This window comes from Pelophylax lessonae (assembly GCF_965119305.1).
Source record: "Pelophylax lessonae genome assembly, chromosome: 5".
Classification (NCBI taxonomy): domain Eukaryota; kingdom Metazoa; phylum Chordata; class Amphibia; order Anura; family Ranidae; genus Pelophylax; species Pelophylax lessonae.
The window spans coordinates 327,563,537-327,590,312 of record NC_138772.1 but is presented as its reverse complement, the minus strand read 5'-3'; the positions used below and the strand labels follow the sequence as shown (position 1 = coordinate 327,590,312).

At 42.7% G+C, this 26,776-nt stretch overlaps 1 protein-coding gene across 3 annotated transcripts in view; it reads right to left on the bottom strand.

Annotated features, from left to right (window-relative positions):
• RREB1 (ras responsive element binding protein 1) overlaps nucleotides 1-26,776 on the bottom strand; it is a 146,941-nt gene that overhangs the window by 48,108 nt on the left and 72,057 nt on the right. For all 3 annotated transcript variants that reach the window (XM_082258656.1, XM_082258654.1, XM_082258655.1), the window contains 2 exons: nucleotides 8,715-8,835; nucleotides 1,647-1,763 (listed from right to left, as the gene is read on the bottom strand). In XM_082258656.1, the coding sequence (XP_082114782.1) occupies nucleotides 1,647-1,763; nucleotides 8,715-8,835 (238 nt within the window). The remainder of the gene's footprint in view (nucleotides 1-1,646; nucleotides 1,764-8,714; nucleotides 8,836-26,776) is intronic.

The following is a 26,776-nucleotide window of genomic DNA, read 5'->3' as shown; positions in this document are numbered from 1 at the left end:
ATAGCCATATTTATTAAATGTTCAAACTAGTACAATGGAAACCTCAAATTTGCTCACAGACATAAGCTGTTTTTGGTCAGATATGAGTGGCAGCAGACATCCAAACCCATCCCACTTACTGATCTCTGGGGATGAATAGATCAAATGTTTTTAAAACTGTTTTTCAACAGAAGCCAGTGGCAGAGATGTCCTCCAACTATTCTCCTCCCTTCTGTCTAGCCATAAACAGGCATGCGTGGGCAATCTTAGCATACATGTTATGGAAAAAAAATTACCAGAAAGATCTTTAGGCTATTGGATCGTACCCACACTTCCAACATCCCTCTGAAGTACATAGGTATCCTATGTCTTAGTAAGAAAGTGCTAATAGTAAAGATGACAAAAATAAATTCAAACATTGTGTGTACATTTCAACACAGGAGGTATAAAAAAATAAAAAATCATTTTGGGAAAAATTCTAATAAATTACTTTTCACAAGGCAAAGAGGACCAGGCATATTATTCTGGACAATTACCTTTTTCAAGAACAAGCCTGTTGACAATCAAAAGCTGCAGGGTTGACAGTAAGCAGTTACTGGTTCAGCCAACGCATTAAACATCGTACCCTCAAAAGACATAGTTTAGTCTGTTATGTTCTTTCATTTCATCCCAGGTATGAACCCCATTGAAGTCTATGGGACCTGAACAGGAAAAATCAAAAGTCCCCATTTTGAAGGCTTATATGCAAGCTATTGGCCATAAATAGGGTATAGGGGCCCGGGTACTACCCTGGGGGACATGTACCAATGCAAAAATGAATGTAAACATCCAAGGATAGCTGCGCAATGTGACTACCATCAGCAGCCACTCTCAGCTGCCCCGAACCCAAATGACAGAATATCTTATTTGTTGCTATGGAAAGAAACCTATATGGGGGGGGGGGGGGGGGATAATAGAAATCAGGCAGGATTTCTAAGTAGCATCAATTTTCCCTCACATGTGTTGTTGGGTAATGGTACCATAACTTGAGATAATAGTCTCATTCGATAACTGTTGCTTTAGGGCCTGGCTTTTGTTTAGTTCAATTGGGTTTTGCATTCCAATAAAAATCTACGGTAATGCAAAATCCATTTGAAGCCGGTAAAATGTAGGTCAAAAGGTGGTCAACTGCAGGTCAAATGCATCTGTCAAAGTCTGAATTTTCTCAGAAGCGCCTCAAACTGATGTAATTGACACAGACCCTAAAGAAGCAGCTCCTTGTGCAAATTTTGTCGATCCTGGTTCATAGACAGTCCATTTAAATAAATGGGTGGTAATGTAGTGCATAGGTAGGAATATGGTTGAAATTTATTTTATACATACACCTAAAATTCAGACTGGGAGAAAAAAACATTTACTGCTGGAGGTGGAGAGGTGACCAAAGAAGCAGAGCTTCAGGAGCCATTTTTCCCTATAGTCACCTTTCAGGTAGCTGAGTAAATTACGGTATGGGACCTATAACTGAAGTTTTGAGATCATTTTTGCATTTAATACAGACCACATTTAACAAGAATTAAAAAATCACTTGTAAATTGAAAAGTGGACAGCAAAAGTATGCACGAAACTGAATTGGGCAGATAAGTAGAGGCCAAGGGAACATGCTCACTTAATTCACAGGAATACGTTACCTCCTTTGTCATTAGCTGTGAGTTCAGTTATGGTTTGAATGTCTTGTCTAACACTGCTATCTGTCATGATGGTGGCAGAGACACTGTATCTTGAGTCAGCAGCAGCTCTCTCTAACACTGAAAATGAAAACATGCATGTTAGTGCGGTAAGAAGAGGACTTGAAAACAACAGGCATTATTTGAATGATTTACATAAACATAGCATTGCACACTGACAAAAGAATATGACCATATTACCAGGCTGGAATACAACACAGATCTGTACCATCAAGCTAAGGTAATATTTAGGCTACATTTGGGGTCATGCTGTGCGATTAGAGGGGTGCATTTGTAGACATGCTTTGAATGCATTAGTGCTATGAAACATATGATTTTGCTGGAATCTGCACCAAAGATGCAGCATGTATTCAAAGATACACTTTTATAATATGTGAGCGTAGCCCAACAATGATCGGATTAAAAAAACCTGCAAAGACATAGGACTTGACTTGCGCTTTGCAATTAAAGAAGTCTCACTGGAAGAACAACTTTCGTTTCTCTTGTTTCCCAGGGGATAAAGTAATTTGTCCAACTTTGATAGGTGCCTTGGATGCTGATCCAGTGTGGTCAGCAGTGCACCACCTCCACTGTCCAAAGCGGTTTACGAGGAGACAAATACCAAATGAAGTCTGACAGCAAGGATCATGATGGTAATCATCTCTGGTAGCAGGCACGTGGTGGAGACAAGCACCATTATTTCTATAACAAGCCACCAGCTAGTCTTTCATTGTGATCTCTATCCACAGCCCACATTCTCAGCACATGCCTAGAGGGACAGACTGGTGCTGTGCGGACTTCGGCATGGGGAGAATGTAGAAGGGGCAGTGTGTTGTTAGCTCCCCTATAGCAGTGGTCCTCAACTCCGGTCCTCAGGGCTAACAGGCCAGATTTTAAGTATTACCTTGGGGAGATGCAGACTAGAGTACTGCAATCACTGCTCAGCAAATGATATCACCTGGGATGTATTTCAGTTATCTTGCAAACCTGGCCTGTTAGTGGCCCCTGTAGGCCAGGGTTGAGGACCACTGCCCTATAGGAACACTCATAAATCGGGCTTCAGCCTGGGGTGGAGCTGACAGCCAGTGGAAACAGAAATAAATAGTGCTTTTATTTCCAAAACAGAACAGGACAAAGTTTTACATGCTCTCTGTCCCCTGGAGGAACAAAATATTGCTGGTGAGACTTCTTTACTGAGCAAAAATTATTTTTAAAGCAGAAAAGTTCGTGCAGGAAGTTTTTATTCTTCAATGCACTGCTTGGTACTTTTGTGAAGGAAAATGCAGGTGTTATGGTCCCAAGTCAAGAGTGTTGCCAACAGCTGCTCATTTCAAGGACCAGTCCTAAGGTTTGGAAATTTGTCTCCGGAGATTTTCAACCCACCTCTTGCTACTGAAAAGCTGCACTGAAAAACCCCTATAGTTTGCATGCTGTATATATTCTCACCGTCTATTCGTACAGCCTTGATTAAGTTTAAACATCACTCATGACGTACAACTTTCTTTTGTTTTTTTTTTTTATATTAGGTTCCTAGTTATAATACTTACACAAGCAGATTGCACATTTTAAATTAGAAACTATTCGAAAAAAAAAAAAAAAACAACACATGATCTATAAAATGTCCAGCATGTGATTTTTCAGCTTGTGGGCAAAAAAAAATTGAATGTAAAAAAAAGTGTGAGAAGTTCTGCAAAGTTAAGTACAGGGAAACAGCAACTCAATGTTCATCAGTGTTTTGCCACTGCTTTAAAAACATAACATCAGGAAACAAGAGGATGCAGGGAGGGCCACGATAGTTGGGAGGAGGGAGAAGGGAAGTAGCGGCTGACTAACTGCAGTCACAGCTCTGAGTCATGTAGAAGATGAAACCAAAGCACACGCATAAATGCAGCACAATACATTAGGCCTATGGAGCCCCAGCCATCTCCCACTGATGTGAAGTGTGCTACTCATGAGCTCTCCCTCTGGAACAGATGGGAAGAAGCATACACGGCTCAGAACGTACAGGAAGGAGGGAAACCAGGATGTGCAGCGCAAGGAATGTGACTTTAAGCCAGAGTAAACCCATTGCTGCCAATGTTACTGACTACCCCTGCTAGCAATGGGTTAATATTCTGGGCAAATTATCACATATAAGTCAAGCAAGTCAGTGAAGCAGTGCAACGATCAAACATCCTGGTTTTCCATGGACAAGGGTGCCAATTAACCCAGCAGCGATGACACCAAGTCTTTTGTTAGCCTTTAGAGTTGTTTTTTTTTTTAAACAGTTGACAAAGGTGTCTTTCTACTTTACAGCATAACTGTTTAGTGAAAGGTTAACACTTTATGTGACGGGTACTGACTTCTTTTCTTGGGACAAAGAATGTTTTAAGCTTACATTAAAAAATATATAATTTAATAACATGGACCCTTGCTCAATAAGAGTGCCAAATCTTGACATTAAACTTGTACTCGGGTCAGATTTACTTAACTTGTAGTAGGAAACCAAAAAGGTACCAGTTACTATCTTTATTGAGCATCCTCACTTTTCTGAACTGTAGCAAGAGCCCTGAGAACAACCTGTTTCTTCCTGATAGAAGACATATCCCACTTCCCACTGCCTCCCGCAAATTAAGCGGGTGGTGCCGGACTACTGTCAAATGGGGGCCAGTAGCGAGCATTCTTAGCCCTAGGGAATTGTCAAATGGGGGCCAGTAGCGAGCATTCTTAGCCCTAGGGAATTGTCAAATGGGGGCCAGTAGCGAGCATTCTTAGCCCTAGGGAATAGTCAAATGGGGGCCAGTAGCGAGCATTCTTAGCCCTAGGGAATTGTCAAATGGGGGCCAGTAGCGAGCATTCTTAGCCTAGGGAATTGTCAAATGGGGGCCAGTAGCGAGCATTCTTAGCCCTAGGGAATTGTCAAATGGGGGCAAGTAGCGAGCATTCTTAGCCCTAGGGAATTGTCAAATGGGGGCAAGTAGCGGGCATTCTAAGCCCTAAGCAATTGTCAAATGGGGGCCAGTAGCAGGCATTCTTAGCCCTAGGTAATTGTCAAATGGGGGCCAGTAGCGAGCATTCTTAGCCCTAGGGAATTGTCAAATGGGGGACAGTAGCAAGCATTCTTAGCCCTAGGGAATTGTCAAATGGGGGCAAGTAGCAGGCATTCTAAGCCCTAAGCAATTGTCAAATGGGGGCCAGTAGCGGGCATTCTTAGCCCTAGGCAATTGTCAAATGGGGGCAAGTAGCGGGCATTGTTAGCCCTAGGCAATTGTCAAATGGGGGCCAGTAGCCAGCATTCTTGGCCCTAGGCAATTGTCAAATGGGGGCCATTAGCGAGCATTCTTAGCCGTAGGCAATTGTCAAATGGGGGCAAATAGCGGGCATTCTTAGCCCTAGGGAGTTGTCAAATGGGGGCCAGTAGTGGGCATTCTTAGCCATAGGCGATTGTCAAATGAGGGTCAGTAGGGTCATGCAAACTCTATGCAAATACTGACTTTTACAGACCCTACAGCAATGGGCTAGGGCAACAAGAAAACATCAAAAAGGAGGTGTATCTAGAAAGCCCAACATAGAGAAATAAGTCGTTTGTGGCTACCCTGAGGGCTAATTCAGTCAAATTTGTACTGAGCACTGGATTACTTTTAATGCTGATGCTAACCACAGTAACTCACAGTAACCAGCAAGAGCTGAATTCACCATGAACTACTGCTATTAAGCAGTAGCAATTACAAAATTACATCCTTTACTGAAGAAGAACACTGATAGTCTCTGATGTGACCCGCTATAATATATATTTATATCAAAATACACATTAACATGCACACCCTTGCAAAACTACACAAACAAATATTCACATTAAAAATGATGATTTCATTACAGTGTGGGTAAGGTGATTTTAAATTTAAACAAACAACAATTTTTCGACAGATAAAAGAACATCTATTTTTAGCTAATGTAGAGCTAGGGACATATATATATATATAATGTTCCTCCTGACAGAAGAAAGCATGGTAAGTATTTTGAAAGATTCTCTACAAATGTTAAGCTTACCATACTGTACATGGTTCAAATTTCAGCCAATTCCTGATGAACCGGCTGAAATTCGAGCCCTGTCACCACCGCCCAGCTTGACAAAAGTTGATTTTTCAATAGACTTGTCGAAGGAGCCTGATGGAAAAATGTCAGAAAAACAGTGGCTGCATCCAGCATCCGATGTAAACACTATTTGGGTATTCTGACACCTGTGAGTGCTGGCTGTCAGACTACAAAAGCTGTCAAGAGACGCGGTTTAGCATAGATGGAGGATTCTATCAGATCTATATGTGTGTGTCAGTATGTAGGATTATTTCAGAGTGGTAATTAGCGCTTCCAATGACTTGTTCTTACTGTTCTGTTAACCTTTAACACATACCTTCACTTGTGTTGAGAAAAGATCAATAACATTTCATGGATGTTACAAATCCTCATTGCAGACTCCTACCTCCTGCTGTTTGGAAGAAACCTGCACCTAATTTCCCCCAAGTCTTGCTTCCTGTTTGCTAAGTAGGGGGTCTGCCTATCAAATAATCAGTCCCAGTGTGGCAATAAGAGAAGAACTGATGGCAAAAAAACAGTAAGCCAATCACATAAGGAGAAAATTAGTTACTTGGTCCTTTTCTAATTTTATCTGTTTGTAAGTGATAAAACTAAAAGGTTGTTAGGGAAGGTATGTCTTTTTATCTGATGACATAAGGGTATGCAATAGGGTTGCTATTCCTGGAGGCGTCTGTAACATGGAACATGATTTAACATTGCTGGAATATTGGTCAAAGCATTGGAAACTGCAGTTTAGTGCTTTTAAATGTAAAATATTGTACCTAGGGACAAAGAATGCCTCGATAGAGTACCATATTGGAGATACAGTGTTGGCACTACAGAGGAAAAATATTTGGGGGTACTTATTTCAGATGTTTGCAAAATGATCAAACAAGGGGCCAGGCAGTGGGCAAGTGAACAGAATTCTAGGATTTATCACTAGAAGGATCACCAGCAGAAGGAAGAAGGCCCGGATTCCCTTATATAAATCTTTAGTTAGAGCTCATTTATAAATCTGTGTCGAATTTCTAAAGACCTTGCTTACAAAAAAATATGGGCAACGAAAATGGTAAAAGGTCTGAGGAATAGAGCAGATCAGAAGAGACTTCAGGAATTGAATATGTACCATCTGGAGGAAAGAAGGGAAGGAGGAAACATGATTGAAACCTTTAATTACAATAAAGAGAAATTCCAGATATGGTTTTTTTTATACAGTTACCTTGGCCCAACACTTATAGTAACTATGCTTATGCCATACCTGGCCAGTGCCCCTAGAAGTTTGAAAGCACTTCAGTAGACACTGCTACTCCAGTGATCTCAAAAATGCTTATGGGTCTCATGCTGAGTGGCTGCCCTGCCACATTCTGAACATAAGAGTTTAGCCGCTCGGCGCAGCATTCTCTGAATGGTGCCTGTGTTGTATGGCCGACCTCCCGTACCTAGAACAAAGCTGGACAGCCACTTGGCACAAGACCGGGACCAAGTGAAGATCACTAAAGTAGCGGTGTCCACTTCAGTCTTTTCCAGCTTCCAGGGACATTGGCAGGTTATGGTAAAACCAAGCTGGACCAATGTAAATATGTATAAAATATCCATACCTGGAATTCCTCTTTAAGGTGTGAATAATGTTTCAGAGGACAATATTTTCCATATGAAGCCAAGATTAAGAACACAGGGACATGACCTCAAACTAGCAGGAGGAAAGTTAAAAATGAATATTTTAATGTGTTGTTTTTAATCGAAAGAGTAGTTCATGCTTGGAATAGACTTTCAGCAGAGGTAGCGAGTCAATCAACAGTAAGTGGATTCGAACATGCTTGGGACATAGATCTCTTCTCAGGAAAAAAAGGTAAAAATAAATAAATAAAAAATGTGGCAGATTTAGTGGACTGCTTTGATGGTAATCTACCACTCTTTGTTCTATGAAATTTGTGGTAGCTATCTGAAAGCCTAGAGCAGGGATCCTCAAACTATGGCCCTCCAGCTGTTGTGGAACTACACGTCCCATAAGGCATTGTAAAACTCCATTTACAGACATGACTAGGCATGATGGGACATGTAGTTCCTGAACATCTGGAGGGCCATAGTTTGAAGACCCCTGGCCTAGAGTATGCCAAATGTCACCCAGATACAACAGTTATAAGGGATAGATAGACCTTTCATTTTTTGTCAATTTTAGAAAAACATAACTAGTAGTAGACTGAAATGAAAAGATAGGTTTTAAAGTAGAATTCAACTACAATTAAATAATATATTTTATGTCATTTTTAACAAAATTGTATAAAATTTGCCACCACTTCTGCTATCTTCACTGCCCCAGGAAATCGAAATCCCAGGGGAGTTCTCATGTGCGGATCTCACAACCTCAACGCAGGGCTAAGGGTTGGCTCATTCTTTCGCTCACCTTTATAATGGACTACCACAGTGCTGGGCAAATAAAATAGTAAAGTGCGAGGCATGCCCTGTTGTGGAAAATGCCAAAATCTGCTCCACTGCTTGGAAATACTATATGCAGATAGCTGTTCTGCTGAAATACCAGTTTAATAAACGACAGAACACTGGTAAATCAAGGCAAGTGATATGTATAGGTTTCAAATGCTTTCCACTGTTTCCATAAATCACATGTATTAATATACAGAATATTAGTATTGGAAACATGAATGATAAAGTCTGTCTCAGTAATGCAACTGAAAAGCTATTGTACATAACTGTAGATACTCATTCTGGCTCTTAAACAGGGAACACCCACTAAACAGATCATCATCTGCGTATGTGTCATTTTTTAAGCATGCAGAGTTGCTTGGACCGGTTAATCTCTTATATATAGAGACCGATAAATTCTTTTCAGGTGACAGGCTGCAAAGTGTGAAACCATTGGATGAAGCACTGGATAGTGATGTTCTTGAATGAGAAAAGCGTGTAAAAAGAAGATGACATCATGGCTGAAGGAAGTTCCACAGGAAGTATTTGCCAACTGACCTTCAACTACCAGGCTGCTCCCCGGCTGCTGGAAAGGCTGAAACTGGCAGGGCCCGGTCGAAAAGCTAGCAGGCAGCATCCCTTCAATTCCTCCTCCAGCTGGGCACCAATACACTGCAGTCTGATGGAGAGAAGACACAAGATAGGCATTTAATCCATATGTTATGGCACACAACTAGAAAACATTATACCAGGCAATGGCATGGCATAATTCAGTTCTGTCCACCTGGCCTAAACTGATCATCAGCTAAAGCGGAACTCCAGTCACAGTTTGAGAGGTTCCAATCCTTCCCCATTCTAAATAAAACAATACAATAAAATTTCATTTGAGTTACACTTTTGTCAGTAAATTGTACCATAGTTCATGTTTTGGATTCTCATTAAACCAGTAAATCACACAATTACAGATCCGTTTACGTATATGAATGATGTTGCTATATTAGCACACTGAAGGCTGTCATCATTTCTATAATTTCCTTTTACCATCTTGGATACATATTTGACAAAGATAATCTAAATGAGTATCCCTTACTGTATTTGACTTTTCATTAAATTTATGGTCTTATGGTAAGGGAGGTTTTGTGGTTCCTGTTCTGGTAGCAGCTGCTTCTAGGACATGAATTTTAGGCCGGTTCACACATGAATCGCACAGGAACGCACACTGCATGCAAAACGCACTCTACGTGCGATCTGCAGCAGGTGTCAATACAAAGTTAACGGCACCCCAAATGCAGTTTTAGCAGTGTTTGCCCGCACCTACCTGCACCAGATCACACGGTACTTTTGTACCATGCAATCCAGTTGCAGTGCGCTATAAAAAGCAGTGCATGCACCCATTCAAAATTAATAGGCTGCAATTCCAGAGAGAACCGCACGTGATTCATATGCAGGCATAGTGTGAGCCGACCCTAAGGGAAAATCTCCTGAATAAGAAAATCAACAGCTCTACTATACTCTTGGTCCCAATTTTTCCATTCCAGAGATCTTAGGTCTAAGGCTACACGATTCTTTTTTTCATTCAACTAGCAACAAATAAAATGAAAATTTGACTGGTCCCTGCTGAATAAGCTGAACTTCAATCCATGTATGGCAGGCTTAGGGGCTCATTCACACCAAGGTGGTCTGCAGCGTGCATGTTAACATGTTTGTGTTCCAGCCACCCAAGAATATGAACGGGCTGCCTAATGCCCCATACACACGTGCAGATTATCTGCAGACTTTTGTCTGCAGACTTACCTTTTCTATGTAGTGCAAGGGCCTGCCGTATTGCATACAAATTGAAAGTGTTTAGGTTTGACCTCATATTATATGGTTTTGGTAAGTCTGCAGACAAAAGTCTGCAGATAATCTGCACGTGTGTATGGGGCATAACACAACAGACCAAGCATTGGGCCTACTGTATTTTTGCTAGTGCAGAGCGATACCGCAAGTTCTAGTGATGCTGCAACACAAGTGTGTTGTATTGGTAGACTGGGGTGCCATACACAATAAATGGGCACCGCAGAGCACCAAAACATGTAGTGTGCATTACTGAAGGACAGTAGAGTGAATGGGCCTAAAGACTAGGACTACACTGGAGTTTAAATCCCTTTAGCAACATGTTTATTATTGGCAGTCAGCTCGCATAACGCAAACTAAATTCAATATTCTGCTTAAGAGATGACTGCCAACCAGTAGCTATATTCCTCAGTAGCAATGAGATTTAATCACCAGCGTAGCCCTAACCTAAATTTTGTAAGACAGCATCCAGAATTAGTTGGCCCCACAAAGGTCTAACGATTGGCAGTGTTATAACTGCCTCTCCCCCATCTACAGAACTTTAAAAACGAGGTAGTTTTTCTTTAAGAACCTTCTTTCAAGGTATAGCTTTATATGTACATGGAGCGGTTATATATCATATTCACATGGTACTTCTTGCTTCGTATCCCAACATTGACCTTGTCCTCTACTGGCTGCAAATAGACTACAGCCTCGTACACACTAATTTTTTTTTCCTTCAACCCAGCAGGGCTGAACGAAAAAAAAAAACTGACAGCTCAGGAGGACTGACTGTACTAACTATCCGACATTAGTACAGCATTCTCTCCTGTTGTTCTAGTGTATTCTGACAGGGGGATGCCTATCGGGGGATCCCTGCCCTCCGCCAGAACACTCCAGCCAGCGCTCCTAGCCATTGGCTGAGAGTACTGATTGGGAGCCGTTTGGCAGAGCTTTTTCGGTCATGCCGCTTCGACAGAAGCCAACTCCAGTACATACGTGCCAGGTTCTATTGGACCGGCCGATGCTGCCCGACATTTGGCCCGTTTGTACTAGGCTATAGGTGGCAGCTGAGAAAAGACCAAACTTATGCATAGCAGTGCTTTCCCAAGGATGTAGCTGGTACCTAGAGATAGCTAAATAATCACCCAAACCTCATAGATCTTCAGATGTTGGATAAAGGGAGTCGAACGTCTTTTAGCTTCTCCATTAAAATAATGCAATGTGGACTTCTCTTAGATAAAGTGTGTATATTATTTATTTTGTGAGGTTTTGGAGAAAGCTAAACTCATGACCACCTGGGATGAACACTGGCTTAGATATTTTAGTCTAATGTAATTCAAAAAAGGGTTTTGCCTAGCTTGACACTTTTATTTGGTAAGATACGATCATACAAGATGTTCCGTCAGTCAGCTTTGCAAAAAAAAAAAAAGTGATTTCAAGCATTGTGACACTGTGCAGTGGAGAAATCAATGCAGTACTTCTGGTTTGTCATGTGAGAGTCGGAGGATGCTGGAGCACATTCCCAGTCAAAGTTCACAGAAATGAAATGAGGAAGGCAGACGATGGCGTTATTAGAAAAAAAAAAAAAGCCAGTTCCTTCATAGGTCCTTTTAATGCCGAGCAGTCACTGCAACAAGGACAATACTATCAAAGTTTTCACAATCTCCAACATGTGACTTTTAAATTTACAGAGCAGAGGAATGCCTGAAAGAGCTGTAACGTGTGTGTTAGAAACATATTGGAAACATTGGCAACATCATCTCCTAAAATGCTGAAGTCTCTAAAATGTTCCACTCCTTACTCCGACTATATACTTGGAACTAATTTGTGGCTGGTGAAATTAGGTTTGATAGTTTAAAAAAAAAAATAAAGTAAAGAAAGTCTGCATTTGGAGGAGTAAGCCTGTATGCTATACTTGGGTGTATGGGAGTACCAACACATGGCCGTACACGTGGGTGTATGGGAGTACCAACGCATGGCCGTACACGTGGGTGTATGGGAGTACCAACGCATGGCCGTACACGTGGGTGTATGGGAGTACCAACGCATGGCCGTACACGTGGGTGTATGGGAGTACCAACGCATGGCCGTGCACGTGGGTGTATGGGAGTACCAACGCATGGCCGTGCACGTGGGTGTACGGGAGTACCAACACATGGCCGTGCACGTGGGTGTATGGGAGTACCAACGCATGGCCGTGCACGTGGGTGTATGGGAGTACCAACACATGGCCGTGCACAGTCATTCATAACTACAGGACGCTGTACGCAGCATCTGGGCTTACACAGTGCCGAAAAAAAGCCAGAATTGTACATTGTATGACACCAATTTGCCCATGTGCATGAGTCACAAAAACCATTCAGCACCCTAAAAAAGTAACAAATAATGTAGCAACAGGTATAGTAGGCATACAAAGGGCTTACCTTTCTTCCACTAAAGAAAGGGGGGGTTGTGACGAACCACAAAATTGGTGCAAAAAATTATTAAAATACAATACCATCCTCCTTGTTCATCTGCGGAAGCCTTTGGACTATATTGGTTTTACATACATATAGTCTCAAACACAAACAGTTAAGTATTCATAACGCTATCCATTTACATATTGTTGCTAGCCTGTATATAAAGTGTAAAATATATAAAGTGGTAAATTGTGTAGATCTCTAATTCATCCCAAAAGGTGTTCTATCGGGTGGAGGTCAGGACTCTGAAGGCCAGTCAAGTTCCTCCACCCCAAACTCGCTCACCCATGTCTTTATGGACCTTGCTTTGTGCACTGGTCAAAATTATTTGGTGGAGGGGGATTATGTTGTGGGGTTGTTTTTCAGGGGTTGGACTTGGCCTCTTAGCTCCAGTGAAGGGAACTCTTAAGGCATCAGCATACCAAGACATTTTGGACAATTTCATGCTCCCAACTTTGTGGGAACAGTTTGGGGATGGCCCCTTCCTGTTCCAACAGGACTGTGCACCAGTGCACAAAGCAAGTTCCATAAAGACATGGATAAGCAAGTTTTGGATGGAGGAACTTGACTCCTCTGCACAGAGTCCTGACCTCAAACAAATCGAACACCTTTGGGATGAATAGGACTGCAGACAGTGAGCCAGGCCTTTTTGTCCAACATCAGAGCCTGACCTCACAAACACGCTTCTGGAAGAATGATCAAACATTCCCATAGACACATTCCTAAACCTTGTGGACAGCCTTCCCAGAAGAGTTGAAACTGTTGTAGCTGCAAAGGGTGGGCCAACTCAATATTGAATCCTACGGACTAAAGCCCCGTACACACGCGTCGAAAATTGGCAGGGAATTTTCGTCCGACGACTGATCTGCCGATTTTCGGCTTGTTAGTATGATGCTTCCGACAAACGACTCCAGATTTTTTTCGGCCGAAAAGTCGGTGTGCAGACTATAAAATTTTTGTTGGCCGTCAACACAACGGCCGATTTTCGTGCAGTCAGTACAGATTTCGACAGGGAAAAATCTGATGAGCAAGTCTGGGCATGCTCAGTGAAGAAAGAACACAAAGAAAGCAAACCAACACATGACATCACTTCTGAAGTAGAATTTTGTTGGGCGAGAAAATTCGTGTGCAGTCTAGGCACATTCCAACCAACAAAACACAACTCTGGACAAAAGACGGACGATCGGTCGGCCGATAATCGTTGCGTGTGTACGGGGCTTAAGACTGAGATGGCATTAAAGCTCACGTGCGAGTAAAGGTAGGCGTCCCAATACTTTTAGTAATAAAGTGTGTGTGTGTGTATATTATATATATATATATATATATATATATATATATATACACACACACACATATACACACACACATACCATGTATCACATTATCTTTTTACATATTGTTTTATTTTTGAAGTAATGTTGCTGGTCTGTTTCTTATTTGAAAGAATAAGAGTACCACCGATCTGGACCATGCAGAGAATACTTGCAGTAAATAGTGTTAACAGGTACCCAGCTCCATCTGATTGTACTTTGCCTTATATACACAACAGTAAGAGCTAATGATTATACATGGATGAAGCAATTGCATGTACAAAGCAAGGGCAGCTCACCCTGTGCAGATGCTTTTTTCTTTGTACCCTTGTGAGCAGACCCCACCCTTCCCTTCACATTAGATAAGCACCGATCTTACTCCACAAGTCCAATAGTTGTAACAACCTTGTAGTATACATCGCTATTGATCAGATGCAGCTGTATTCTTCCATACAATCATTCTTTCATGTTATTTATGAAATGAGGTTACAGGACACAGTTTTAACCAAAAGAAATACATTTAAATAACTGTAATGAAAAGTGAAACCGCCAGCGCTGCTCACTTACATTACTAATGGAATTCAACAAAACTGATTGAGTCACACAAACCATGCACATTGACCTGGGCTTCAGGAGAAATGACACTTGTAGTATATATATATACTGTATGTGTACACTGGTCTGTGTTCTTAGAAATATCTTCCTTGAAATAAGGGCTTTCCTTTATTTAGCTGTGCCGTTCTCTGATGGAATGTGTGAAAACCAGTGCACTCGGGGGAGATTAACACCCTGCTAACCAGCCAATCCAAATGCTGCGTTCACTTACAAAGAGATCTCTTTAGCCTATAATCTGACAGAATGTTCCACATAATTACAGTCACGCTAATGAGTATGAATTTAAAGAAACAGACTCCGCTTCCGCGGCCTCCATTTAGCAAAGTTTCAGGAATAGATCAAAACAATAAACCGGACAACATATGAACAGATGAGAACTTCTGATGATAAACAGACTAGGGCTCATGCACACAATGCAGTCGGGCATACAAGAATTCAGCGTATTTCTTTGCTGGAAGTCACGGGTGCTGGCATACAGCCGTGGCAAGCAGCCTCTACAAATCAATGACAGGCTGTTAGATTCCGAGGCTGTACACCTTTTAAAACACACATCTGAAGCGCTAGCCAGGTCACAGACGATTTGATTTTCTTTCCTGCAACCAGAAAATAATCGCTTGATTCTCCCATAAACACTGGCTGTGTTGATGGAGAAATTCTACAGCGCTATTGTGTTCTGCCGACTGGGAGCCTTTCCGATGGCATAACACAATGATTACAGCTAGTGGCTTTGGCTGCCGGCAGTAATCACATGCAAACCTTCAGACAGGCTGGTTGTACATTGATTGATAGACTTCAGTGCAACCAGCCTACACATACATGGGTCGAATCTCGGCCGGTCCCAGCTGAACCCGCTGAAATTTGATCCATCTATGGCTGGCTTTATACACGTGATCATCCCTTGATGCAAACTGTTCTGTCGTACGGTTACATTTGTATAGGCTACTGGCTGTGTCTGTACTCGAGCACCCATGACTCTACACTAAATTGTTATGTTGTATACCCAAATGCAGACAAACCTCTATCCATCAGCACCTGGCGTTCCATAGCCAGGACGTCAAAACCAGCACCTGTAAAAGCAGGATGGAAGATTGGTCCTTGGGACAGCAGATCCTCCCTGAGAGGAAGCTTCCAAGGAACGTCGGCGACCAGCCGCACCAGATTAGCATACCAAGTCTGGCGAGGCCAGTCCGGAGCCACCAAGATGACCAGAATCCCTTCTGCCTCGATCTTGCATAGAAGTCTATGCAGAAGCTTGAGAGGCGGGAAGGGGTAAATCAGACGATACTGACCCCACTGGGCCACCAGTGCATCTGTAGAGTCTGCCAGAGGATCCCTTGACCGAGCCAAAAACCTCTGCACCTTTCTGTTGAGCTGAGATACCAACAGATCCACCTCGGGGATGCCCCACCGGAGACAACTGATGAAACTCCTCCGGATGAAGGGACCACTCCAGGTTTTCCACCAGTGCAGTAGGAGACTCTGCTTGCAGAAGAAGGTTGTCTAAGTAGTCCAGGACCGCGATCCCCTGCTGATGTAACAATGCTAGCACCGGGGCCAACACTTTCCTGAAGACCCAAGGAGCAGAGGCGAGACCAAAGGGTAACGCCACAAACTGATAATGCTCCTCTCCCACGGCAAAGCGGAGGAAGCGTTGTTGACCGACACATATTTTCATGTGAAGGTATGCGTCCTTGATGTCAAATGGAGACAGGAAAATCCCCCTAATGCAGGTAAGCCACCACCATGCGAACAGACTCCATTCTGAACATCTGCACCTGCATAAGCAGTTCAGCACCTCGAGGTCTGGGATTGGACGCACCTTGCCTTCCTTTCTGGGGACTGTAAACGGTTTGAGTAAAACCCCTGAAAACATTCCGAAGTCGGAACTGGGACAATCCCCAGTTGAAGTAAAGGTCTTGTACTGCCCCAAAGATAGCCTGTAAGCGGACCGGGGACAGTTGCACGTTCGAAGGGAAGAACCTTTCCGGAGGGTAAGAATGAAACTCAATCTTGCAGCTGGACCGTTAGACTTCGTGGACCCACTTGTCTTGAACGAGGGAAGTCTGGGGGTCCGGGAACCAGCGAAGACGTCCCCCCACCCCAGATACGGGTGAGGGTGCACCTACAAGCTGAAGGGTCACCTACAAGCTGAAGGGGCCTTGTCCTTGGGTCTGGAGAAGCCCGCTCTTTACTTGCCAGACCAAGTTCGCTTGGATCCTCCAGAGGAGGCCCCCCTGTCAGTTGACCCAGACGGACAAAAAAAAAAAAAACACTTATGAGCCGAGAAGGAGGGCCCACGTCTACAAAGAGGGACCTTGACCTTAGTAGCTTGTGGACGAAGGGTACTATTCCCCACGGTGAGACCTTTAATGAGGTCATTCAGGGTAGCACCTAAAAGACTCCTTGAGTCACCAGGGGGACCCCAAAAAAAGTGTAAAACACTACAAAAGGGACACGCCCACCGCTCTGACAGCCCCAATCAATCCTCAGCAGAGAGGGAGAGGACTCCACCAGACTCACTACCCCACAGAAACCAGGCACCGCAGTCACCAGGAGGATCTGCACGGCGATCAGGAAAAGAAAGAATCCAGGAGTCAGCACCAGGGGATGAGGAGGGGCTCCCACCACTGAAATCGCCACCCATAGGGCTCCATTGTCATGGCTGCTTTCTATAGCAAACCACCGCAAAATGGCCACCGGACTACACAAACATGGCCGCCGTGCATTGCAACACAAAGGCTACAAGAAAATGGTGGCAGCACGAGGCTCCCATCGTGTGGTTGCTCCCCCCACACCGCCAGTATAGTGCCCTGCCCCCACTCGGGAGGTGTACTAGATTAACCCCAGCATTAGTGGATGGGGGGATAGGTGAGGGGGGTGCTTAACGGGAAGGAGGGCAACCCAGGGGTCCGACCGTCCCATATAGAGGCCCGTGTCCACCCCATAACTGTCCAGTGGGAGAGGGGGGACAGCTACTCACCATACCAGGAATCAGACAAGCACTGCTACAGACAGAACCCCCTTGCTATCGAAATGGGGTGCTGTCGGCCAGGAAGAACACTGCGATACAGGCCAAGACCTGGTCATATGCGACCTCACGAGGCATTTCACTCACAGGCCAGCCCCAGTCCGGTGGGGCTATGTTGTGGCCAACCTAGCGCGGAGCTGAGGTCTGTGCGCACTCGCTGACCAGACTGGGGTGACCACTGAATCTAGATTATCCAGCCCGTCGCCCAGTCTGGCAGTTGATTGTAGATCTCTAAAAATTTTAAATTGCCAGGACCAGAGAGCCCAGGCTCCTACCTATGCCTACAGCATAGCCAGACTTTTTTTTCCGCTTGGTGTCCTACTCCTGTAGGGGCAGTTTAACCCAATGGTTAAGAAGATAAGGAGCTGCATCAGTCAATGAACGAAAGAGAAACAGTATTTTCGGTCATAGAAAGCAGTGACAATTCTTTATGATACACAAGGTTTTCGAAAACTAAAAAATGCCATCCAGGTAGGGTTTAGATCTACTTCAATTAGCAGACATCAAACGCAATCAGAACAAAGATTTTCCATCCCATCCAACAGATGCCCTACCAAACCTTTGATTCAATCATTTCCCCTCTTATAAAGGTCAAATTCTCACAGGACTTTGTCAGAATCATTAAGATTGTTCAGGAATTCGCCTCCATGCATTGGAAACCTCATGTGGTCAAAAAGAACCCTTTGATTCAAGCTTTGGAGCTTTGGTGAACTGAATATAGCAAACCATGAGCTGCTGATATTAAATATTACTAGTTTACTTTTCTCATAGTAGCTACTTAAAACAGGACCTTCAAATACAAATGTGACCAAATAGGAGCAGTGCTGTATGTCTGGGAGGGTGAGAGGTGCTAAGAACTTCAGTACAGGGGTGTGGACAGGACAGTCTTCTGCTGGGGTTTCTACAATACACTGTTTTGGAGATGGATTTCCTGCTGCTGTGAACCATGCTGCCGCTCTTGGCTGAAGAGGTCTGTTCAGCTGGTTTAAATATTACTGCTTTGAGTTTTGGAATGTTGCCCATGTGAAGATCTTCCCAGAAGCCTTTTCAGCAGCTTGATGCTCAGAGCTTGCTTTTAAGTCAGAAAACTTAAGAACGTTTAACTGCCTGATACAGAGCATTTATCCAGCAGACTCACACTTTTAAAGCGAAAACAAAAAAAAAACTTTATCATCATTTGTGACTGTCACTTGGCCAAATGTGAAGGTTAGAATTAACTGCAAAAGAAAGCTTTCCCATCAAATGACAGGACACAATTCTCAGAACTGCAATTCCCATATTGCCTTAAATATCTGCCTCTATTACAGATCTAAGGACATTTCGATTCCTATAAAAGCATACATGACTCGCTTCCTGCAATCTTTTACTGACTGCATCATTACATGTAAAACATTTTAAGCGTGAAATCTCTGATAAAATAGATTGAGTTTTAGATTACTATAGTAATAATCAGCACATGACAACGTACAGGAAGACTGAGGGGGCCCATTACCTATTGTCTTTCATATATTAACATGCACTGCATTAAACAGCTCATTCGAATGAACAGTGGCCACACACCATAATGGCAAAAAAATTGGACATGGCACCATTTTTTTGAATGCAGAAATGAATGGCACCACAATGCTCAAACACAAATAACATGAGCTACTGTGCGCAGATGTGAATAGGCATGTGCAAAATAAAAAAAAAAAACACATCTATGATGCGGTATGCCCATTTCCTATAACAGGCCAAGCAGACCAGCAAAAGTGGCAGTTAAGGCGCTTGGGACAAAACATTTATTCCCGACAGGTAATTCTTTCTCTAAAAAGAGAAAAAACTGTTAGCTGGAGTTGGACTTCAAGTAATGGTGGCATTACAAGCTTAAGTAAATGATTGATTTATTTTCTGATCGATCTTTTCAGATAGGAATATTCATTCTATAATCCACAACTGATATGCTACACATGGGAAAGTGCTTTTCGATTGATAGTTAAAGTGGAGCTTCGCCCAAAGGGGCAGTACCACTTTTCCGCCTTCCCTCCTCTACAACTTTTAGCACGGCATTTTTTTGGGGGGGGGGGGGGAGTGGGTACCTAGTTTTGATTCGTTCAGGTCGTCTAGATCAGTGGTCCTCAACTCCGGCCCTCAGGGCCCACTAACAGGCCAGATTTTAAGTATTACCTTGGGAAGATGCAGACTATAGTACTGCAATCACTGAGCAGCAAATTATATCACCTGGTATGTATTTCAGTTATCTTGCAAACCTGGCCTGTTAGTGGGCCCTGAGGACCAGGGTTGAGGACCACTGGTCTAGATCAGTGGTCCTCAACCCTGGCCTACAGGGCCCACTAACAGGCCAGATTTTAGGTATTACCTTGGGGAGATGCAGACTAGAGTACTGCAATCACTGAGCAGCAAATTATATCACCTGGGATGTATTTCAGTTATCTTGCAAACCTGGCCTGTTAGTGGGTCCTCAGGACCAGGGTTGAGGACCACTGGTCTAGATGATCCGAGTGGAGGTTTGCCCCCCATTTACTGCCTGCAGCCTCTTGGAACACACCACAGGCCCCAGAAGGCTGCAGGACCATTCACAAAGCGCAGTGTGACTCATGCATGCACAATAGGAATCCGGCTGTAAAGCCGCAAGGAGTCACAGCCGACTTCCCACACTGAAGATGCTGGCACCGGGGACCCGAAGAACTGGCTTGGGTTTGACAATGCTGGATCCTTGAACAGGTGAGTGTCCATTTTTTAAATGTCAGCAGCTACAGTATTTGTGGCTGCTGACTTTTAATTCTTAGAGTGAAGATCCTCTTTAAGATACAATCATTATTTCTGTTTCCATCATGTTATCCCATAATCTGATCCATCGAAACATGATCGTATTCCTAAATGAACTACCTCAGTACTGCTGGCTGATGCACAACAACTGATAATATTCCAAATTGGCTAATCGACTCAGACTGAGCTAATACAATCGAAAAGGAGTCTAAACCAATCGGAAGGGAAGTTATACCTATGTGATTGTTTGCATATTGGATCGTTTGCAATTTCACAGCAGAACAGTGCTGTCACCCCATTGCAGGAAGTGGGGAATAAACAGATGTACTGTCAGGATTAGCAGGTAATAAAACTAGAATACAGGGGGATTCCGAAAAACAAAAAACATTAATACTAACGACTGCAAAAATATGTAATTTTTTGTTTTGCCATACTTTCATTTTAGGTTCAGAAGACCTAACGTCCTCTTCTCATAAGCTTACCTTGCCAAAGTAAAGCAGTGAACTAATGATCCAAGTGTAACACTACACTCATATGAACAAAGCTTGCAGCATCAGAGAGCTCCAAGACAACAGCTTCCTGGGCAGCACAAAGTGCCTGGAACTGTACCATTTAACACCTAGAGACAAACAGTCCACATCCTTCCCTCCCCCAATGCTAAACATACTGTCTGAAGGCTTAAATCCCAAGTAAAGTACAGTGGTTATTGCAGCTGTTTAGCTCTCAGGAAAATCTCTTGGGCCACATTCATGGAGATGAACCTTACAATGTGATCCCAGCGGCTCTGACAAGGTAGAATATATTGTAGAAGACGATATAATGGAACAAACCAGACATGCAATGCCAGTATGCGTCTGAATTATTGGTTTGTTTATGCTTATATAAAGTAACATCCCACTTATAAAATTGCACAAAAAAAAAAAAATATGGATCAAATTTATATGGTGGAAAATAAAAAAAAGTTTTGCAAAATCGAGAGTAACATAACTTTAGCTGCCTACATCTTGAATATATTAATTGTTTGGATATTTGCTATAGGTAACATCTGCTTGTGCCTTTTCCCCCCACGTTATACATTCAGACAGAATTGACCAGATTTTTGACATATTTTAAAGGAGAACTCTGTCCCAAACTTTATTTTTAAGGGTAAACAACTGTCCTGTTGTTCTTGTTGGACCAGGAATAAGAGGAATCACCCCAGTGATAACATAATTAGAGGTTCTGGAGGTTAGGCTGGCCTTACACTATACAAACTCCTGCTAAACCAGCCGAGATTCAAACTGTTAATGGGCAGGCCGAGATTCAAACTGCTAATGGGCAGGCGGAGATTCAAACTGCTAATGGGCAGGCCGAGATTCAAACTGCTAATGGGCAGGCCGAGATTCAAACTGTTAATGGGCAGGCCGAGATTCAAACTGTTAATGGGCAGGCCGAGATTCAAACTGTTAATGGGCAGGCCGAGATTCAAACTGTTAATGGGCAGGCCGAGAGTCAAACTGTTAATGGGCAGGCCTAGATTTAAACTGTTAATGGGCAGGCTGAGATTCAAACTGTTAATGGGCAGGCCAAGATTCAAACTGTTAATGAGCAGGCCAAGATTCAAACTGTTAATGGGCAGGCTGAATGTACCAAGTTGACCGATCAAGCAGTATTCCCTGTGTTCTCTTGGCAGGGACACACTGACTGCGTTGATGGGGGAAATCAGGTGATTTTCTTTTGTTGCAGGAAAGAAAATCACTCTGTCTATAGCTGGCTTTACCTCAACAGCTGTCAATCAAGATTGTAACACAATGCGAACTTCCGCTGGTTCCTGATGAACCAGGCAAAATTTGCTCTATAAGTTGCCCTGTCACCACCCTCCCACCCAACACTTCCATTGAAAAAAAAAAATTAAAAGAGCCAGACACAAAATTATGGCTGAACAGTGGCTGCATCCAAGAGTGCCACCAACAAAGGATATCAAGACTATGTCAGGCTTAGCCGGATATTCCTACATCTGAACTTTATAGAGTCGGAGCAATTGGGTATTTTCGTTAAGCGCTCAGCCTAATAGGGTAAAGTTTTTCCCTTAAGTGGGTTATCTATAAATCCCTTATTTAATACATAGAATAAGAATATAAAAAAAACAGCAAAGCATAATAAAATGTATAAACATATAAAATTACAAAAAGGCCTTTAATGAAAACATTGAAATAATGCAATATGTGCTCAGCAACAGTCCACTATACTCCCCCTTTAAGACAAAATCGGAGATGCTTATCAAGGACATTGAGGAATATGGAATGCAAACCGTCCCCCTTCTGAGACGAGGCATCCCCATCATGTACAGGCACATTTCTGTCTAACCGATCACTAGAAACTGAATCTGACATTTTACTTGAAGTGAAGAAATGGGAGAAAAACATTTCAGGAACACAAAAAAGGTAAGCTGGGTCGTACCGCATATTACCACTGGTATATACATTGGCCAGTGTGTCTGAATGAGATATACCAATAGATTCCTCCATCCAAACAGCAAGGATGGAGGAATCTCCACTGCATGCTATTGTATTTTGGACAGCAGCATACTTTGGGATGTCAAAGTACCCGAACAGTGACTGCATCTGATTGGATGGACTCCCTATTTTGCCAACAATTTTCCACCAGGCTCGATTTTTCAGTTGGCGATAACAAGGCCATATCAACTGGAATTTTAATGAGTGTATGGGTAGGTTAAAAGCCAATATCTGATGGATATCTGAAGTCCATATAAAGGAAAAAAAAATTCTAGTCTCCATGACAGAGTCGTAATCTTAGAGCCACCAGTGTGGGCCCCAGTAAAATGACGGTATCAATGTAAGGTGATAAGTAAATATTAATTTTATACTTTCACTTTTGGTGAAACAGGAGCATTGTTTGTGGGAAACCATAGCCACAGCCATTTCCTGCTCTTGACACCTTGAGATTCTGACCTATTGTCAGCGTTCTATTGCCTACACCTTGTGTCTCTTCTGTCTTTTTAATGCATATGAATCATTGGAAGGACACTGTATTGGAGGTGTTATGTAGGCTTTACAATTTAACAGGAACAATACACAGCCCATAAAAAGACTCAAAAGAATACAGTTATGAGTGAGATCTTTGCTGAACATGTCTTTAAGTCAAAGTTCATCAAATAAATTGGAAGCGTTATCTGTTCTATGTAGTTTGCGGCCTTGCTTCATGAAGGAAATCTCAATATACATTGGATGGGCTATAAGATGGTACATATATAGAATAGATCTTTCTTTTTTTCAAGAAAGTGACTAACTGCTCCTCCTTCACCCGTGTATATGTCCTGTTCAAACATAATTACCCCTCTTTTGGAGCCATATGTGTTTGATTTGAGCATTTAGTAGTAAAGTTGGCCATATACCAACTTGACATTTGGCAAACTCTTGTAGGCCCTGAATAAGCCACCCGGCTTGACAAATTTTGATAAAGAAATTGAAGGAACTGGGTAGAAAAAAAGTCAAGATGAGCAATGACTGCAACCAATCAGCTGCAGGTATTCTGGTCCAGGTACTCTGACAGCCAGGGGTGCAGGCTGTCATAATACAACAGTTGGCAGTGGCAGATTAGTCCATTTACTCTGTTCAGCATGGTTGGCCAAATCTAAAACTTCTCTATAAATGCTTATCTGTATGGCCAAGCTTAACCATGCATAAGTGCCTAAATAAAATGATGGGCTATAGATTACACCTGTTGAAAGGGCAGTTAAGACCGAGACAATAAAAAAACAGGAACTTGATTAGACTTGCAAACAAAGCATCACAGGAGAATATACTGTATACATCTTAAAATGTGTAACACCTAAGTTGCCACATTCTGTATTAGTTAGGAACTACTGTTACAACATATAAAGATAATAAAAGACACGGGAGGGTTAAATGGTTTTAAAATAAGTCATGGACCATAGCAGTATGCATCAGGGCCTATTTACATTGTTTTGCACAAGCATTGCAGTGTGATAAAACTTCAATAACAATCATGCCTGTTCCCATCTTAGGCTGCATTCACATGTCAGCGTATTGATCGCGGGCAGAATCGCCGCGATTCCGCCTGCGATCCGGAGATCATTGCAAATCGCAGGATGCCTGTGCGTTGCCCGTGATTTGCAATAGCACCCCAAACGCTGTGCGATGTTGCCGCGATTTCCGCCTGCCGAATCGCGGTAACATCACGCAAAATAAAAAATTGCGGGACGCATTACGCCCACAAAAGTACAAGAGCTTCTTTGGAGCATAATGCGTCCCGCAATTTTTTTCGCGCGATGTTACCGCGATTCGGTAGGCGGAAATCGCGGCAACATCGCACAGCGTTTGGGGTGCTATTGCAAATCACGGGCAACGCACAGGCGTCCTGCAATTTGCAATGATTTCCGGATCGCGGGCGGAATCGCGGCGATTCTGCCTGCGATCAATACGCTGACATGTGAATGCAGCCTTAACTCTACAATGTAGTAGGTTTTAAAAAAATACAACATACCTATTTATCCTGCATGTTAATGTGTTGGGAGGTCCATTGAAGTCAACAATAAAAATACAACATTACTATTTATCCTGCATTTTAATGTGTTGGGAGGTCCATTGAAGTCAACAATAGCACATCAAAGCACATACAACATGCGTTTTGTTGCACAGCCTTGGACTATCAGGGATCCTCAAACTACGGCCCTCCAGCTGTTGCAGAACTACAGGTCCCATGAGTCATTGCAAAACTCTGACAATCGCAGACATGACTAGGCATGATGGGAATTGTAGTTCCTGAACAACTGGAGGGCCAAAGTTCTTGAAGACCCCTGGTATATACAATACAAATTCTAAAACACTTATGAAACGTGTCAATGGCCACTGATGTGTGTCAATAATGCATGCCCACACACAAAGCAAATTCACGTTGGTGCTTGATAACAAAACTGTATAATGCTACAGAAAAAAATAAAATAATGTACGTTATTTTTTCCAGCAATATTCTTCTAAGTGTTTAAAATGATGTACTGCAACACTGAACTCATTTATTCTGGTCAAACATGGATGCGATAACACTGTAATGAGCATAAGCACCTAACTGGGCATCTACTACAATAATTCAGCGTATTTCTACATTCGGGAGTCACAGGTATTGGCACATAGCCACAGCCAGCTGTACATTTGTAACCACACATCTAAGTGGCTACACGAGTAGAGACAGATGAGTGGACCTGGAAGTGAATGGTTCACATCCTGGGCCACTTACCTGTTCTTGTACGTGTGTAACCACTTGTCGGTGCGTTTACAGGCATACAGCTCCGGTGTCTCTCAGCCGGTCAGTGATTGTACAGGCTGCTGACTGTGGCTGTATGTCAACATCTGTGACTACCGGGTGCAATGTATTGTATACCCAAATGCATTTGCATGAGCTCTTAAACAGACATTTATGTCCCCTTGTTACAATGTACAGGAAGGAAACTGAAGCGATGTTGGCTCACTTGCCCATAGAAATCAATCATGTTTTTTCTTTATATTTAGACATAGATTCTGACCAGCTGTTATTGGCAGCAGCTTTACTTTATAATAAATCCACAATACATCCAGCCTTATATCACATATTGCAGATTGTGACAGTTTCACAGGCACAGTTTCTCATTACATATGTTATGTAAAAGTGTATATATATATATATATATATATATATATATAAAAAAAAAAAAAAGTTGCCCATCGTTAAGTTTACACAATTCAAATCAACATAGGGAACAGAAAGGGGAAATAATGCTCAGAGCAGTGTAATCAAACAGTTGTTAGGCCATGTCACACAGTTTGTGAGGTTGTATATTCTCTTCATGTATGTGCATAGGACAAAGAATGTACTGTCTGGAAGACGACTGCAGTGTTTTTCAGAGTACGAGGTCCCAAAACAAGGATAGCGTTTGTCTGCTTGAGAGCGCCATTCTGCAAGTAATGACTTACAGCTGGAGCACTCTGTCCACCAGCATCATCTGTGTCTCAGAGGTTTTTTTTTTTTTTTATTCCTAATTTGTGTTCTTCTGCCTATCCTTAATTTCCCTCAGTTGCTTGGCTGGACCAGCAGTAGTACAAGTTTTAGGAATAAGTATCAGAAGTAGATTTTAAAGTGTTTGTGTGTGTGTGTGTTAGACTGAAGTATTGAATAATAGGATTTTTGACTTCCCATAAAATCCATTTCTCTGGTGTTCATTGATGGACACAGCTTCGGATTCTTCTTAACCATTGGGTTATACTTCCCCCTACAAGGGTAGGACACTAGGCAGAAAAAAAGCTTCCCTGGGGGTATACAACCACATGCTATAGGCACTCAGTTTTGTTACAAGCAGTGTCAGAAGAAAGCCAACTCCACAGAGGGGTGGGTGCTGTGTCCCATCAATGAACATCAGAGAAATAGATTTTACGATAAGTCAAAAATCCCATTTTCTCTTTCGGTCATTGACGGAAACAGCTCCTGATTCTTCTTAACCATTGGGACGTCCCAAAGCAGGGTCAAACATGAGGGGTGGGAAAACAGCAGAAAAAAATTACCAAGGCTAACCATAGCCAAGCAGGTAACATGGAGCTCAACCATAACAATTGGAGCTCACCTGAAAAA